At 35.5% G+C, this 19,428-nt stretch overlaps 1 protein-coding gene across 1 annotated transcript; it reads left to right on the forward strand.

The window, feature by feature from the left end:
• Nucleotides 1-630: 630 nt before the first annotated feature.
• Nucleotides 631-18,244, forward strand: LOC146145768 (MORN repeat-containing protein 1-like). Its single transcript, XM_083389850.1, has 11 exons — nucleotides 631-830; nucleotides 2,491-2,617; nucleotides 3,450-3,623; nucleotides 4,801-4,922; nucleotides 5,954-6,136; nucleotides 7,157-7,277; nucleotides 7,939-8,049; nucleotides 10,300-10,409; nucleotides 11,596-11,930; nucleotides 14,928-15,048; nucleotides 17,215-18,244. Exons 1-11 carry the CDS (start codon nucleotides 689-691, stop codon nucleotides 17,343-17,345), a joined length of 1,677 nt encoding a protein of 558 aa, XP_083245976.1. The 5' UTR covers nucleotides 631-688; the 3' UTR covers nucleotides 17,346-18,244.
• Nucleotides 18,245-19,428: the final 1,184 nt, after the last annotated feature.

The following is a 19,428-nucleotide window of genomic DNA, read 5'->3' on the forward strand; positions in this document are numbered from 1 at the left end:
TTTTCAGATATTTCAACCAAATAAACTGAACATTTTTCGCGCTACGTGCGACCACTTTATTATTTTTTTTTATGTTGTCTAACTAACATGTAATTAAAAAATACCTAATTGGTTGCTGTAGGGGGGCGCAAAACGCAGGACAATTACCCAGGGAAGCACGGTTTATTAAAGGTTAAAAAAACACTAAGCTAAACGAAACCAGCTGCAGGCAGAATCAGTATCTTGGCTGCTGTGGATGGCTGGCAACTGCATCAGTCTGGGTGCGGGTTGCGTATCAGATGACGTCTGCCACGCAGCCGCTGGTGCGATCTTGCTTGTGATCGTTTTTTGCCCTTGTTGTGAAAAATTTGTAAGCCTCGTTTTGGCGCCCCTGTACCTTGGCGCCCGGGGACATATGTACCCCCCCCCCCCCCCCCCCGTACCCCCCTAGCTACGCCTCTGAAAAACAACTAGCCTGCAGTGAGGTTCGAACTCACGGTTTTAAGTATTTCGCTACAAGTTAAATTTAAAATAAAAAACATTCTGATTTAACACGAAATCGTTAGGCTCATCCAAAGAAATTATACTAATCTTTTTGGGCTCATCCGATTGCGTTTTGCACAATATTTTTTAAAGCTTTGGGTCCTTGGATACGGTTTGGTCAGTTCGCATTTATTTTTGCTTTTAAATTGACACAAAAAAACAATCCATGTCGATTGACGCTGTACAAGAACGCAAGAATTACTATTTGGGCGAAACGTCTAATCAATTGAGACACGGGTTCGGTTGTTACTTTTACGAAAACAAGTTCTTTCGCTACGAAGGTGATTGGGTTCAAGGCAAAAAGCATGGTAAGTTCATTTTGGGTATTTACGCTACGATGTTAGTTTCAGGGTGGTGTTTTGGTTAAAATATTTCGATTTATATTGAAATCAATGCAAGACATCTTGTAATGTGTTTATTTTAAAAATATTGGCATAGAAGGTGTCTTGAAAATTTGTAAACCTTTGAACAAGTTGTAATCTACAGTGTTTTGTATATATAGCATTTGGCAATTCAATGTTATCACAAATGTCTAAATAGATAGCATTTCCTATAGTATATATATCTACATAAGGCCATAGGCGCCAATGCGGGTGTGCAGAGTGTTTTTAGGCAAAAGTTTTTTGAATTACCCAAGGCACAAGGCCATTATAGCCCCAAACTACAGTTTTTAGTTTTGCGTACTATAGTAGGATTTTAAAACCTTAGGTGTAAAAAACATGAATGCACACCTTTAAACCTGTCCCTGCACAGTGCACTCCTTAGATCTCAGTGTAAAGTGACATTGAAATTCAGATTAGCACAGGAATAATTTTTCATATATTGTTCAATTAGTTGGAAACTGAAGTGCGATATTTGGTTTAATACCTCGGGACAAAAGTAACTTGCTACTTATAGTATGTTATTAAACTATAGGTGGGACTACATTCCATAGTTTGTGGTCACCAAATATTCCAGCCATAATTTTTTTTGCCTAAATTCCATTCCCAAATTCTTCAGAAAATATGTTACAAATGCTACTTTTTATTGTAACATTGTGGTATTTTATGTGAAATGATGTCACTGGCATGATTTAAGGTCAACTTTCCACCCTGAAGGTAGAAGGCACTGGAATGCAAGCAGGGTGGAACAATCATTGTTCTGTTATACCATTTCTATGCAAATATATGATCACCTTTTTCTTAATACAGTTTATAAAGGGCTTCCTAAACTTGTATAACAAAAATTGGTGTTAACAGCTCGTTCCAAATTTAGATATACCGGTACTGAAAGTTTGCTAAATATGAAAAAAATTATTGTTTTCACAGTGATGTTGGCTTTACTCTTCTGTCATGTTTTGAGCAACTTAAAAAAATCAGATTCCTTCAAGAGTTGGGTTTAATGTCAATTCATACTTGGCAGAAAACTGCATTTAAATCGCAAATTTTCTACATAGTGTTACCAGCGACCTGGATACAGCATTAGCTTATTAATTGAGCCCGAATGCTCTTAATTGCTTCGATCACTCTTAATGATTATTGGTTTAAAAATAACTTCTTCTGGTATATGTTTGTAAACAATTTCTATATACAACAAAGAATATATATATACCAGAATAACTTATTTTTAGTATGACTATGCCTGGTAGCAACAGCATAATTATTGGGTTAAGTCAGCACACTGGTAAATGTATCTGATAACTACTGAGACTACTGAGTTGGTAATCTTGCGAAAATTATGTAAATTTAAACCTTATTTGGACTAGAATTTATACCTCCAGAATAAAATTGACGGAAATTCCATTTTGTACATCGTTGAAAAAACAGACACAGAACAATTCTAGTTTTGAACTAGAATTGTTTTCAATCCCATAGGTTTAGTGACCAACTTATTTTTAAGTCAGTGGATGCTATGACTCCAGATAATGTGCGGCAACTTGTATGATTTGTTAAAGTTTTTAATTTAATCAAATTTAAATTTACTCCTCAGGCCATGGAAAGCTTATTATGGCTGACGGAAGCTATTACGAAGGTGAATTTAAAAATGGGGAAATCGAAGGGCATGGTTTTCGAAAATGGCAATCATCTGGAAATAGCTACTCGGGAGAATTTTCCAAGTAATGATATATTGAGTTCAATAAGCTAACTAAGCTGATGACGGCAATATATTTAGCGTTAGGAAGTTTTTGGAATGGAACTGTATATTAGTTAATAAATATTATTAACCTGATAACATTTGATTTTGATAAAAATTATTTCAACAAATAGCTTATTTTTTTATGAACTCTCAGTTTCTTGGTAGAAACTATTTAAAATATTTGCTTTGTAAGTTTTTGGGTCAGGCAAAACAAAAAAATGCTATTATGTTTTTTTAACCTCTGCTAAAAATGTCAGCTATTATATTACCTTAACAAAACAAGATATTGTTTGTAAATAGTAAATATCACATTTCCATGTATAGTTACTTCCAGTATATGTGTTCACTTCATCATGCTAAACCTAAACTTACTAGTAGTGTTGTAATGACTTAAATCAATGTTTACAAATAACCTAAGTCTTTCGAACAAATGATTTGACTTGAATCAAGCCTTTTGGACAAATGACTTTGGTTGAAAATTGAAATGAAGTTATTCATTAAGCATTTATGTAAACTTTTATGTAAATTTTTTTTTTCTTTCCATGTGTTGTGTTTATGTTATTTTTTACCTGTTATTGCTCTTTATTTACTTCTTAGTGCTCTTTGCCAATTGTAATAGTTTAATGTTTTATTTTTATGATAAGGACTTGACTTGAAGTTTACTTGCTCTAATATTGACTTGGACCGGGAATTGACTTTTTATTTATTCAAAAAGACTTGACTTGGACTTATTTTTTGAATGGGGCTTGAGTAATTTTAAAATGACTATTTAAGAACACCGCTTACTAGCACCATAAATGAAACTTTTTCAGAGGTGAAATGCAAGGGCACGGTGTTATGAACTACGCGGACGGAAGCCAGTATCAGGGTGAGTTCTGTAACAACCAACGGCACGGCAACGGGATTCTGCAGGATCGCGAAGGCAACGAGTACGAGGGATCCTGGCATCAAAACAAAAAACATGGACAGGGGATTCAGATTTATGGGTGAGCTAAAAACATAGCTGTAATCCAGGGGTTCTTAAACTGGGGTCCATGAACCCCTTGTGGTTACGTAAACTAATTTTAGGGGGTCCATGAAGGTATAATTGAAATATTAGTGTATATTCAACAAGTAATCAGATTAATTTAAGAAAACAATTTAATCAAAAATAAAACGGTTTTGCACTGAATGTATTTAGACTGCATTTCACTTTTACATTTTTGGACCAAAATCAACAAATTTATAAAGTCTATTTGTATTGTGACGTCAATTTATGACGTCATTTTTTAATTTTTTTTGCCTACAGCGGTCCACGGGAGGCAAAAATAAATTTTAGGGGCTCGCGGTAAAAAAAATAATTCCTGCTGTAATCGGTAACACTTTGAAAAATTTTTGAGTCACTATTTAATTGTTGTGAAATGGAAAGTTTTGTTTTGCGAGAACCAGAATGGTAATTCTCAAGGTTAACCCACACTATATTTGTTTTGTGTTTGGCGTTAGCATCTGGCATCAAGCGTTTACATATAAAGTGTTCACAGCAACTTTTTTTTGTTCTTAACTGAAAGCGTTAAAGTTAAAATATTTATGCTTTCTGCACCAAATGCAATTTAATGCATAAGATGCCAACGTTTTCGATTTGTAAGTCATTTTTTTGGAAGTCTTGCGGAAACCAACCTTTTGGATAGAACATATTCAGTCAATGTCCTTCATAGTAAGTAACAGAGATGTTTTATCACGTTATTGTAATTTGGCCGTATATATAAATATTAGTTCTGTGTAGGGCAAAGATTCACAGGGTTTTTTAGAAAAAAAAATAGATGTTTTAAGAATTTTGCTAACCATGTAAACCTGTACTTTTTATTAGTATAAAATAAAAATAGTGTTTTCCGTTCTTTACAGTTAAGTGACAGAGGATGTTATGTCACAAAATTGTAATATGGCTATATATATATATAAAAGCAAATCACGTTTTAAGGCAATTATATAATTTTTTAAATAGTAGATGTTTTCAGCATTTTTCTAACCAATTAAAGCGGCACATTTTGGTTGTATAAAATAAAAATGCCTATAATTAAAAAAAAAAATACTTTACTGTATCACTTTTTTAGTTATGTGATGTCTTAGGCATACTGTAATAGTAATACTAATTTTGAGCTAATTTTGGGTTGTTTTATTTATTAGAAATGGCGACGAATATGAAGGTCATTTTGTGGACGGTGTGCGACATGGCGACGGTGAATTAAACTGTGCCGATGGGACCATATATGAAGGGCAATGGCGGGCTGATTTGTTCAATGGAACTGGTAAGGATAAACAAACAGTTGTATGCTGTCTCATTGTAAGGATTATCCTGCTATTTTTACATAAAGTTGAACTTTTGGATATTAGAAAGTTCCCAAATAAGCCGACGCATGTCGTAATGCAGGACTTGACACAGACGATAAAAAACACATAAATATGATTTCTTACACGTATTACAAATTCCACCATTGAAACCTCAAAATTTACATCTTATTTTAAAAGTGCAATTATTTCCTCTGAGTTAATTACAATGAATGAAATTGTTCTCGGTCAGCAATTTATTTCTTTGTTAATATAACTTTATTTTTGCATTAAATATTTTTGCTAGAAATCGAATAACGGTTGGTATCACGAATTGAGAAACATATTGAAATTATTTTCTTGTACTGTATCCGACAGGTAAATTAGATTTTATTCCAAAACCATGCGAAACTAATAATACTTTAAATGCCGCGCATTTTATAATTTAGTTTTCCCCCAAAAAACGCCAGCTTAACAAAACATTTTGTGTTTTAAACTTGTTTCTCTCATTTTACATATTAAAGAAAACATTATATATGCGCCGTAGTAAATAGCAAAAAGCACTCGTAGCGCACTGTGACGTTAAACTAGAAAAGTGAAGAAAAGTCTTACCGACTACTTTAGTGCGAAATCGTAACTAGAAAAAAGTCTTTCCAACCTTGGGGGAATTTCCTCCCGGGCAAAAACTTTGTAGCCAACTTATGTTTGGTACCGATTGACTGAAATATTTTTTAGAGACTCGTGATCGACTGGTTCGGTAAAATATCCAAAAAGAACATTTATTAAACATTTTGAGCGTTCATTGCATTCCAAGCCAGCGATGAAGGTTGATTTATTACGACAAAGAACGATTTATTAGGCCTGTCCATACGACGATTGGTCGTTTTAATGTCCCGCTTATATCTAATGACGTGAGATATGTTCGGCGCGATTGAACAGGTGAAATGTGGCGATCGACGTGTTGGCTACCCCTGCTATAGTGTTAACCCGGCGACTGTGTTCTTATTTTTAGGTCTGATGATCCACGCCAGTCAGATGAACTACCAGGGCATGTGGTTGAACGGGCGACCGGAAAACGAAGCGTCGTCTGTCGTCGTCGTTCTTGCTTCCGGACAGAAATACATCGACGTCATACAGGGGCGAAAGTTCAGCGTCAATCTTCGGGTGCTGGACTCAAACGGAAATCAAATGACAGGTAAAATTACAATGTTTTTTTTTGCTAGGGATGGTAACACTCTCTTTAGCGCAGGGGTTCTAAAACTGGGGTCCACGGATCCCTTGGGGGTCCGTGAACTAGTTTTAGGGGGTTCATGAAGGTCTAATTAAAATATTAGTGTATATTTTAAAAGTAATTAGATGAAAAAAAGGGTTTAATTAAGAATAAAACGGTTTTGCACTGAATGTATTTAGACTTTATTTTACTTTCACATTTTTCGGCCTGAAATCAGCACATTTCTTAAGTCTATTGCATTGTAAAGTCAATTTATGACGTCATCTTTGAATTTTTTTGCCTAACGCGGTCCACGCGAAGCAAAAAAAAATTAGGGGTCCGCGGTAAAAAAAGTTTAACAACCACTGCTTTAGGGAGATACGGAAAGTTAATAGTTTCAGTGCTTGGTTTATTGAACCGAAAGAAAAGATTTTGATGTATGTTGTTGGCCTCCAAGAAAAAACAAATCACAGGTATATCTAAACAATCCAATCCTAGCCAGACTTCGATGTCTCTCCTGCTATTTCAATAGGAAAACAACCACGTTAAAAAAATGGAAACAAAATTAAAAGAAAATTGCCACTAGACATGTCTAAAAATAACGGATTCTAGTCGATACCCGATACCAAGTGGGGTTATCGGTGCCCATCCGGTATGGAACTTTTTAGCATGATTTGGAATCGAATTTTACCTTAACTGATAAATTCATTAAGAAAAGGAAGGTTAACAACTGGCGGTAAGTAAACTTTTTAAAGCTAATTTAAATTTTAGTCGAATAATTTATTCAAATAACCTATTAAATTTGATTTGAAAAGTCATTGAAAAACCGTGTGGCAACCTTGTAATTGTTTGCTTCCCAATATATAAAATATAAATATCTATTTTTTAATTTGTAAGGAAAAAGCTATTTTTTTAGTTAAAATTCTTTTTTGATTCATCTACTACACGTACAAACAATTCCAGTTAAATTAAAATATGCAAGAGAATTAATCTTGTCGTTTTTAGGCGAGCACGGCAGGGAGTTTCAAATCAGCGCCGGTTACCGATTTTCGCAGAAAACCTCGCAAACCCAATCTCTGTTGGAGCTGATTGAAGATATTGACTCGAAGCCCATCACCACACCCTAGTAAGAACAACTTTTTTTGAAAAATATCCTAAACGGTTCAATTTGTGCCATAAAGCGTCAAATTTTACAACGACGATAAAAACAGAGTCAATAAAAAACACATGTCAAATTTGGCTAAAATTCTCGGATTTAAGTATGCATAACAAGCTAAAGTTGAGGTTTGAGGGTCTATTCAAATTTATATATAACCCCTTATGCTTCTTAGAAATAATGGCGGACCCCTTAAAATTTAAAACAGGCAAGCTTGGCATTTTACGGTACAATACTTACTCTAACATTCAGTTTAGTAGTCATACTTACTAGACTGACTGTACACAAACTGTAAAAAGATTCTGACAACTAAACTTTAATACAGTGCTTCCCAACCAGTGGGTCACAAAGCATTTCTAAATGTTACAGTGTTTTATTAGATCGGGAAATTATTGCATTGTTATTACGTAACATTTATGCAACATTATAACAAATACGTAACAATTAGATGTGTTGTGTCGCATTAACAACTTTAGAACGTACGCCTGTAGTAGAGATGCAGGTTTTATGTAATTTTATTTGTTTGGTCATATCTCATTGTGAGTCGAACAATAAAACTTGGATTAAAAGTGGGTTGCGAACTGAAAAAGGTCGGGAAGCATTGATTTAATTCACCCTTGTCACTTTTTAGCGGCTACGACGTGCTCCCCTACCCCCTAGTGGACAGTGTCAGCGAATTGGAAGAAGCAGAAGAAAATCTCGGCGTTCGAAAGAAATCGCGTCAGAGCCCAGTCACATCGCGGTAAGGCAAAAGCAAGAGTTTTAAGTTGCGCTTATGTTTGGTGTACGATTGAGTATTAGATTGGAAGTTGTAGAAAAACGTGGAATAAACATCTTAGCCAGTGGTTCTCAACCGTTTTTCTTTCGTGACCCATTTACGGTGCAAACATTTTTTTTTTATTTTTTATGAAAGAAAAAACTGTAATTAGGTTTAGAACAAAACACAGCAAAACAGATTATTGATTCAACCCTGCATTAATGAGATACTTACGGCTCAACAATAAATTTACATTCCTTTTTAATTCCTCCCCAAGCCATTATTCCTGAAAATTAAGTATAGTGACACAAATGAAACTAAATCTAGCTTTTTTAAATTCGTATGTTGCCCACCTCAATTGTTCTCATGGCCCACCAGTGAGCCATGGCCCACTGGTCGAAAACCGCTGATCTAAGCTCCTGTACAATTTGTTGACGTTGTTCAGTAGGATAGGTTTATTCTGGGGTGTTTGGAGGAACCAAAACGGTCTCTTTGTCGGTACACGCGATCTGATGCTATAGCAATGGCGTCATTGCTATGCTCAAACCAAAAAATATATTAAAACGATTAAAGGTATTTTTTCAAGGGTTGTTATGTTAAAAATTGCTTTGGCGCTGAAGAGATTTAAAATCCTTATATATTGAAATAAGGATCCTTTTAACTGTACAACCGCTGCTTTGTATCGTAAATCATACTTAAAATACCTATATTAAATTGGTATCAGACCGGCACTGATACCACCCTATCATCGGTCAGGTACCGATACTTTAATTTGGTTTGGGTATCCCCCCGGCCCGATATTATCGGACAACCATAGCCGTAAGCCATAAAATGTTGGAAACATTGTTGTAAATAATACACAAAGCCGACACAGCTATAAGTAGGGGAAGTGCGGGACCCATGGAACGAATTTGTTTTTTCGGTAATATCTTTCAAAATACAACTCAAAAACACTCGCGGTTATTTTCTTTGGAAAGCTTACAGCTATGGGTACCTACATGAAAAAAATAATTTAAATCTGACATATCCTTTTAAGTTTTTTTTAAATATAAAAAACGTAACTTTTTGTTCCATTGGTCCCACCCCACAGGACCTATGGAACACCCCATGAGACCTATGGAACAGAGCATGACTGCATCTAAAAACACTGCGCTGAGTATTCCTGAAGTGCATAACTACTCAGTTAAGGGTGTAGAAATAGTGACACAAGAAAATTTTTAAGAAATAGAATAAAAACACATGGAAACAAGCACAAAATGCTGAAATGATATTTTTTTTTATTTCTGGTAGAATTTGTAACCCGGGTTTATTATATCAATTGTTTTTCTTTTTTAGGAGAACATATCTGCAAATATAATAATAGTCAAATGTGCGATTTCGTCGAGTCTCGAGTCCGACTTTGCCTTTTAGTAATCCACTCATAGAGATGTCATATAATTCATCCACTCACAATAAATGGTTCGTAAATATCCACCATATGCTATTCCGCTATTACAAACTGCAATTGACGGCAATATCAGTTTTTGGTACTGCGCATGCGCACGTCGGACTTTAGTAGTTTTACGTGATCTTACTCGAGTCTCTAGTTCTAGTGCCGAGTCCGACTCCGCAGCTCTGGTCCTCAGTGAACAACCCCTTATTAGATGTTCTTTTCTTAAAATTGGCAAACTACTATCCTTAAAATCTGAGAATATGATCACAAAATGGTCGAGAGACCAATGGAACCGACTGTTCCAAAGGTCCTCTATTCGCTATTCTAATAAAAACACTCATGGCTAGCCGGTACTCTGAATACAATTAGTCAAACTTACTTTCAACATGTACCTAGATATCCACTCTCTCCACAAAAAAATATTCACCGATTTACAATTACCTAAAGACCATCAAAACACCTTACGAATATCAAGCTAAAAAGTACATTTTTCACCTAGAAAAGTGAAAATTTGGAATAAATCAATCATTTCCAAAGGCACGCTGTAGAACTTTTTGGACAAAGTTCCGTACACAAAATCTCATTCCCACAACCAAAATTTTATTTAGTTCTGCCAACGCAATATGCCGGTGTTCCATTGGTCCCCATGTTCCATGGGTCCCGCACTTCCCCTAGTCTTACTTGTTCTTAGTGTTTTTGGATGCGCTTACATTTGAAGGTTGTAATAAAACGTAAAATAACATCAAAGCTCATACTATAGTTGTTAGCGCTGTGCTGTAGTATAGCGTTTTGTATTTTCTTAGTGTTTTTGGCGGCGAGACGATCCACGAACACCACGAGATGGATACTGACGCCTTAAAACCTGAAGACAACGATAATTTAGAGGAAGCAGACGCCACTTCCACTCTTTCAGGTTTTCGTTAAGCCTTTCTGAGCGCATCTTGTGTATTACATAACGTGTGCCGTTATTGTTGGCCATTATGACTACAAAAGAACTTGATCACAGAATACACATTGTGTACGTTTCAGTTTAACTATACAAGTTTACAATGATTGGAATTTGTTTAGAACTTGCATTGAATTTGTCTCATTAAAACAGCAGGCAATTATGCTATGGTTGTTTTACGACTTCCTTCTATCTGAGCCTGTATAGCTCAATTGTCAGGGCGTATGATCGGAGGTCGTGAGTTCGAACCTCACCGCAGGCTAGTTGTTTTCCGGACCTGGCCTTGTTTGCACGAATATCCCTAATTGATCAACTGATTTCGGTTAGCCTTCTCTATCGGTGTAAGCACATTAAAACGAGCATTCGCTTAATACAAAAAACTTTGTAGTGGCGACTGCCTTTGACAAGTGAAAAATAAAGGGCTTGGTACAGAATACGCATTGTATATATGTATACGCTTCTTATAAATTTACTAGTTTGCAATGTTGTAAATTCATTTAGGACTCTGCCTTAATATTGAAAAGCTCACAAAAGCGGATATGCTCCATATTAAAAATTATTGCTAATGCCTTTGACATGTGAAAAATAAAAGGCTTAAGAAGAACTTGGTCGCAGGATACTCGCACGTGGAGCATTTAGAAAAATCCTGATGCAAAATTTTCGAAAACAGGAAATTTTGGACCAAATCTTTTACGTCACTTTTACGTTTTGCTATGATTGTCGCAGATTACACACTGCTTATCAGTGTTGTAATGACTTAAGTCAATGACTTTACTTATGTGCATTTAAGTCACTGTTTTTAAATGACTTTACTTAGGGCTTTTGGGCAAAATGACTTGACTTAACTCTTTCGGACAAATGACTTGGGTTTAAATGAGGCGTTTTCTTTAAGCAATTTTTTTATAAAATACGGTTATATATTTTAATTTTTCAAAATAAAATAATTTGCTTGCTATCTGTTGCGTTTTTTGTTACTTTTATGTTGTTTTACTCGTAATCGAGCTATAGTTTACCAATTTTAGTAGTTTAACGTTTTCTTTTTCAACTTTTTAACGTTTTTTCTTATTTCACGAATGACTTGACTGGGACTTAAGTCATTTTGAAAAGACTTATTTACAACACTGTAATGTGTAAAAAAAATGCGCGTTTTTAGGGAGCAAGGAAGCGGCTAGCGAAGGAGGCCAGGCAGCTCCGGACACCACCTCGGCCGCAACCCTGGACGCCGGCACGGAAGAAGAAGAAGACCTTGAAACCAGTCAGCTGCAACCTCCAGCCACCCAGAGATCACAGCAGGACGGGATGGTCGAGTTTCGAGATCTACTCCTGCCAGCAGCTCCTCCTAACTTCAGACCCTTCGGATCGGAAGTGGAGATCGGACCTGATGGAAAGGTATCTTCCTCTTCCTCGGTATCCGCTTCCCCGAGGCGTGGAGCCGGTGGAGGAGGATCTTCTTCCTCCTCCGGATTCACATCCGCCCGATCTTCCTCCGTCGCCTCTGTGCGCTCCTCTTCCGAGAAGGTGTGTGTGCGTTTTGTTTTTGCATGCTCTTTGTTTTGTGTTTTGACGCCTCTCGGATTGGACGCGATTTTAGGGCGAAAAGAGTAGTACATCGAAACTCTCGCATACGCACAGAATCTGTCGGTTAATAATGCAAGCAGGGCAGGCTAGAAAAGCAACTAGCCTGTTGTGAGGTTCGAACTCACGACCTCCGGATATACCGGGACTGTCTCTACCAAATGCTGCTTTATTTTGTGTTTGACGCCTCTCGGACGTGGGGACGCGAAATTTTAGAGTTGGAAATTTTCTGAAAAAATTTCAGTAACTTTTGGAAAACTGCCTAATAAATGATCAAAATTGTACCAGTTTTACACGGCTTAACTCAAGGCTGTGGCGAAAACTGAATTGACCCTTGCTTTTGACGCCTCTCGGACTTGGGGACGCGATTTTTAAGGTATATTAAGGCATATTTGAACATTTTCTTGATGTTCTATTTATTTAAATTTGTTGATATTGGTTGTGAGCGAAATTTCTTCACAATTTGAGAGAATTGCACACGCAATGCAAAGGCATGACCTTTTGTTTATTTTTTTTGTGTGTGTTTGACGTCTCTCGGACTAGGGGACGCGCTTTTTTACGGCAAGGGTTCTCAACCTTTTTTATAAAACAGATTTAGAACAAAACACAGCAGAACTTATGTCAAAACAGATTATTTGCATTATTGAGATACTTGCTGCTACATTCCTTCTCGGTCTCTTCCCAAGCCATTAATCCTGTAAAATTAGGGGGCTTTTGGGGGGTCAAAAAGAGTTGAAAGTTTTTTGATAAATTATAGTAACTTTTGGTAAACTGCTTTAAGATGATCGAAAGTGCACTGACCTTGGGACGCATTTTTTAGGGCAAGGGTTCTCAACCGTTTTCTTTTGTGGCCCATTTTCGTTGCACAAAAATTCTTTGGCTCAATACATTTTTATGAATAAAAAAAAAGTGGTTTAGAAAAAAAAAAATTGAAAAACATATTTCTAAACAGATTATTTATTCAACCGTTCATTAGTGAGATACTTGCTGCTGAACAATAAATTTGCATTTCGTTTCCATTCCTTATCAATTCCTTCCCAATTGTAATACGAAGTACAGGACACCTCAAGTTAAAAAAGTGCACATGGCTTAAAAAAAATGGTCGGCTTTTGAAATACAAAAGGTTTTGAAATACAAAGGGCTCAGAAAACGCTCGGTTAATATGAAGTTGAAAAAACGGTCGCAATGCAAGGTTGAAAAGGGCCCGATGAGTGGTCAAATAAAATACATGGTTCTAAAATTCACCGGATTTAGTTATTTTCTATTGGATTCCGTTTGTTGTCTGAATTGCTCATCCTTACTGCCTACTGGCATAAAGTCCGTGAAATTTATTATCTTGTCAATGACAGTTTACCTATTTTTCCCATATTAATGCCTAAAATCGCTTTTTTTGGGTTTAATTTAATAAGGACAAATGTGCAACCTTTACAATCATCAAATATATATTTATAGCTTATTTTAATGTGTTTTAGGTTAAATTAAGTTCCTTAAATCTTGTCAAGTATTTTTAATCCTAACATATCACCCAGGATCAGTAGATGCATTTATCACAAGAACTAAAATTGTAACTAAAGATACAGCTAACTGACTAAAGCTGCATCGTTCATGCATGCAATGTCGTCGGATAGGTTGGTAATTTTTTTCACCCGCATGCTGTTTGTTGTTTGCATGCTTCCATTTTTTACTTTGCATTTGAAGTTTAAACAACATTAATAACATTAACAGTATGGTCGTGTGGTACTTGTTTTTTTGTTTTGATTTATTTCCTTTGATTTTAAGCTTTTTTGATTTGTTTTTGTGCTTTTTTTGGTTTGTTTTTCTTGTGTTGTTTGCCAAATTATTAGGCCTACAACACAGGGTTACCACAAGGTATTTTAATCTTTAATTTTTTTTAAATGTCTTTAAATTGGTTTGACAGATTGAAAACGTTTCAAAAACCCTATGTTTTTTTAAGTATTTAAATAGTACACATTAAATAGACTTCTAAACATTTAATCAAAATTTAATTAAAAATAATATTACTTTATTTAATAGACTTCTATATGGGGACCATTAGTTGCACGAAGCACATCTAAACGGTTAATTTAGAAATTTTGTCTGAAACAATAAATTTTAGTGTCAATAAAAACTTTATGAAATACTGATTAACATAAAACAAACCTCATTGCGATATCTCATCATTTCATTTTTTTCATAATTTTTTTAAAATTTAAAGAGACTTTATGGACACCCTGTATATTTGTCTTTAAATTAATTTTATATGTGGTTTAATTGGGTGGTTAGAAAATGCCAGTACAAAGGCTGAAAAATAATATTTTGAGTTGTGTTGCCATGACATTTATACTGTTTTGGTTCGAATTATATTACAAAAAACGTCGAGCTACTCAATTTTCGGTATTTTGAAACCTACAAACTTTCTTTTTGAAGTCGTTGAATGTCTTTTAACTTTTTTCCCTAAATTTGTGTGGTAACCCTGCTACAGATGGTTTGTGCATATTTTTTAGTTCAGCTTTAACTTTTTTTTGCTTTTACTGCTTTGTTTTTTAATTTTGTATTTCCAAAAAAAAAATGTCGAAACATATTTCTATACCTGTTTTTGTAAATCGCGATTTAGTAACAATTTTTACGCACAACTATCTATGTACGTACACAGCCTGTTTTTTATTCACTACAACTGTATAACGCGGTAAATAATAATTCACCTTACTTCTAAAGTTAAATGTATAAGTTGTAAAATACGGCACATGTATAGCCGCTGTTTAAAACGGCACTACACACTCCTAGGATCTATATTCTTTTAATGCGCTGCAAAAGGCCAAGTTATTCAAGACAAAACCAACAAAAAAGAAGAAAGCATCCATTTCCATAAGAACCCCATACTAAAATAAATTTCTCTATTGCGCCATCCAGCGGAGATATAAGGGCAGTCGAACGGCGAGTGCGGCGTCAACTTCGAGCAGTACAATCGATGGAAAGGCGGCAAAAAACGCAAAGTCGAAGATTAGCCTGGAGGAACGGGGTGCTAAGCCGGGTAAGTCGAACCCTTGCAAATTAGTTGTTATTATTGAACGCAATACTTCTCAAACTTTTCCGGCAGCGCAACTCCCAAACTGTCGCTTGGTTTCAAAGCAGCGTTTCCGCTGTTCATTTTTCGGTTGTTTAGTTTGGTAACCAAACGATGCTTTCCGCTGGGTGATTGACACATCTTAATTCCGACTTAAAACCTTTTAGGAAAGTGTTTCTCAACTTAGGGTTGCGACCCCAAAACAGGTCGCGGTTTGATTTGGTGCACAGTAGTAGTTCATATGGTTAGATTTTTTAAGATTCGTTCTGAGCAATATTTTTTATTCTTCCCTCACTCTCGCTTGGTTTCAAAAGCACGTTTTCGCTTTGTTTTACCTCGGTTCGGCAAAAATTAACTAAAAAAACTCGCCCCAGTTCAAGCCGAAGTAAAATTTCGCACATTTTGCCCTTTACTCAGTGTCAGGCTTCACAATGTTAAACTGTTGACTTTAAAGGAAAGGCAAAATTATTTTTAAAGGAAAAGCCACGATTATTCTTACAATGATAGACGATTCAAAGAACTACTATATGTATAATCCTTTTTGGCTATTTCTTAGACCAGTTAGCTAATTATAATACTACTTTGCAAACCAGTTTGTGATGGAATATTTTCGGACCATTCAAAGATAATGTAGGCTAGTCTGCTGGTAATAGACTACAATTCGGACCAATCAGCTGGTAATGGACTATTTTATAGACTAGATAGCTGTTAATGGGCTATTTTAAGGCCAGTCACCTGGTAATGGACTAATTTTTAGACCAGTCAGACGCTAACAAACTATTTGTAGGCTAGTCAGCTGGTAACGATATGTTTTTAGAAAGTCAGCTGATAGCCATGTCTGTATTATAGACAGTCAGTACACAAGGTTCAGCTAACCGCCTCGTTTCAGTAGACAAGGGTGCGAGTCCCAAGAAAAAGTCTCGCGAGCACAAGCAAAAGGAAAAGCGAGGCAACAGCGGAAAGAGCAGCAAAGACGCGCTGCCACCCGAACCTTCCGACAGCGAAATATGGCTCTCTGCTCGTCAAGATTTTTTGGACAGCAACTACGCTATAGAAGGTAAAACAAATTGCAGCAGAAAGTTAGGGCTAAGCAACTGAGGATACAAAAACACTGCCACTTTATTAAAAACTATACGTTGCAGTAGGTTAAAAGCTACAAAGAAAACGGTAAAAAACTAGGTTGTTACACAACGTAAAAAACACCGCCACTTTATCTTAAAAACTATATTTTGCCGAAGGGTAAAAGCTACGAAAGAAAATGTAAAAAAACTAGGTTGTTACACAAGGTAAAAAAAGACCGCCACTTTATCTTAAAAACTATATTTTGCAGAAGGGTAAAAGCTACGAAAGAAAATGTAAAAAAATAGGTTAAAGAAGGTAAAAAACGCCGCCACTTTAGCTTAAAATGAACAAGGTTAAAATCTACGAACGAAATGGTAAAAAACACCGCCACACTAGCTTTAAAACCAATGTTGCAGAAGGTTAAAACCTACATAGAAAAAGGTTGAAAAACTGGGTTACACTAGGTAAAAAACACACCACCACTTTAGCTTACAAACTATATGTTACAGTAAGTAAACAGCTACGAAAGAAAAGCTAAAAAAAAACTGTTACGCAAGGTGATAAAACACCTCCACTATAGGAACACTTGACGGTTCAAAAACTGTGTTAGACAAGGTAAAAGCTACACAACAGTATGTCAATCTACGCCAGTCTAGCTTGTAAACTATATGTTGCTAGGCAAAAAGCTACAAAAAATAAGGTAAAAAAACTAGGTTACACTAGGTAAAAAAACACCGCAACTTTAGCTTACAAACTGTATGTTCTATGGGTTAAAAACTACGAAAGAAAGGGTAAAAATATGTTAAAGAAGCTATTAAAACATTACCACAATATGCACATTTAAAGGCCAAAAACTTTGATACAAAAGGTAAAAGCTACTTAACTGATTGTTAAAAACTGTCGTAAAGAAATACATATTCAAACATTGTTTAAAAAATCAGTTTGGAATGAAAATCTACGATTAAATTCAATCCAACTTTAAATTACAATTACTAAAAAAAAATTAATGGAAAAAAGTTTTTACCAATTGTCATCTCGTTTTTAATCTAACTTTTATTTGCGGCGTCCCAGGTGAATACGTCATCATCGTACAGGAGGTCACGCAGCCCCCGTTCCTGGGGACCCGGTTGGAACCCGCCTTCGCCCTGGTCCGGGTGGCCCCCAACAAGAAAACCGGAAAAAAGCCCCCTGCCAAGAAGTGACGTAACAAAGGCTGTCGGTCCAATCGCCACTTTTTTCTGATAAAGTTTCTATTTTTTAAATAAATTTAGATATTTTCAGCGACTCATTGATAAATGATTGGGAGTTTTTGGAATGGGTATTTTCAATTTAGCTAGTTTGGTTGCAGCACCAACTTTTTGGAGCACCAGGAGCAACGCTCTTGGTCCTAGCACCATTTTTTCTGATAAGGTTTCTAATTTTTATTGAATAAATTTAGCTGTTTTAAGCGACCTTTAGTTATTCATTGACTATTCTTGGGATATTTGTCTGTATTGATAGAGGACTATTTGAAATCCGCCTTTCCAATTTATCTATCGTTGGTTAAAGCACCAACTTTGTGAACTGTCGTTCCAAGCACCAATTTTTTCTTATAAAGTTTCTATTTTATAAATAAATTTAGATATTTCAAGCGACTTTTAGTTATTCATTTCTATAATGCGTGGAAATAGGCTATTTGAAATAGGTATTTTTAATACAGCTATTTTGTTTGCAGCTCCATATTTGTGACGGAGCAAGGCTGTTGGTCCTATAGCAACACTTTTCTGATATAGTTCCTATTTTTTATTAAATAAATTTATATATTTTGAGCGACTTTTAGTTATTCACTGATAAAACCATGTTTTCTGATAGAGTTTCTATTTTTTTATTAAATATATTGAGCTATTCTAAGCGACTTTTAGTTGTTCATTGCCTATGGTTTGGGATGTTTGTCTGTATTGGCAGATATGTCTTTGATATACGCCTTCCCAATTTGGCTAGTTTGGTTGAAGCACCAACTTTGTTACGGAGCAACGATATCGTCCAATCACCACTTTTTGAGTATTTGAAATGGGTATTTTCAATTTAGCTATAGTTTGGTTAAAGCACCAACTTCATTGGCTGTTTGTCCTACCACCAGTTTTATGTCTGATAGAGTTTCAATTTTTAAATAAATTTAAATATTTTAAGCGACTTTTAGTTGTTCATTAATAAATGATTTTTAGTATTTAAAATGGGTATTTTCAATTTAGCTGGTTTGGTTGCAGCACCAACTTTTTGAAGGAGCAACGCTCTTGGTCCTAGCACCATTTTTTCTGATAGAGTTTCTATTTTTGAATAAATGTAGATATTTTTAGTGTCCTTAAGTTAGGCCTATTCATTGCCTATATTCTTTGGGGGTGTTTGTCTGTATTGGTGGAGATTACTTGTTATCCGACTTTCCAATTTAGCTAGTTTGGTTAAACCAACTTTGTGGGCTGTTGGTCCTAGCACCATATTTTTCTGATTAGAGTTTCTATTTTTTAATTAAATTTTAAATTACCTTTTAGTTACTCATTGATAAATGATTGAGAGTATAAAATTGGTATTTTCAATTTAGCTAGTTTGGTTGCAGCAGCAACTTTTTGTATTGTGGGAGGAATTATTCAATGAAACATACTGTATTGTGGGAGGATTATTCAATGAAACATATGTACACACATATGATTGTTAACAACTGAGATCTAGCCCTTCTGAAACTGCTTTTTGACCAACGATTACGGCTTACATATCAGCATTGGCGTATGGTTGTTTCTCAACTCGCTCCTCTCTGAGCCTGCATAGCTCAGTTGCTAGAGCGACGGGTTGACCGGAGGTCGTGAGTTCGAAGCTTACTGCAAACTAGTTGTTTTTCTAGTCTGTCCTGCTTGCATCATTGATCGACAGATTCGGTGAGTCTGCAATGGCTTTCAGTGTATTGTTGGAGGATTATTTGATATACGCCTTTCCAATTTAGAAACTGAAACTTCGACACACATATCCAGACATAAGCTGTTGGAAAATGCAAAAGCAATTTGTATTTTGGCACAACACTTTAACAACAAGTATTGCAAAAACACAACAGGTATGATAAATAAATCAAGAAAGAAAACACAGTGAAAATTAAGAAACTAAATTAGATTTGGAAAAAATACTTTTTGTATATCATCGTACAAAATCGAGATCAACACAGGAGATAAATAGAATGTAAAAAAAAACATATAAAAGGTTATTATTTTACGTTGTATAACTTCCTACTAAAAAAAGCGCTAGAGAGATACAATGACA

Source organism: Ascidiella aspersa, chromosome 5, assembly GCF_963924565.1.
Source record: "Ascidiella aspersa chromosome 5, kaAscAspe10.2, whole genome shotgun sequence".
Taxonomy (NCBI): domain Eukaryota; kingdom Metazoa; phylum Chordata; class Ascidiacea; order Phlebobranchia; family Ascidiidae; genus Ascidiella; species Ascidiella aspersa.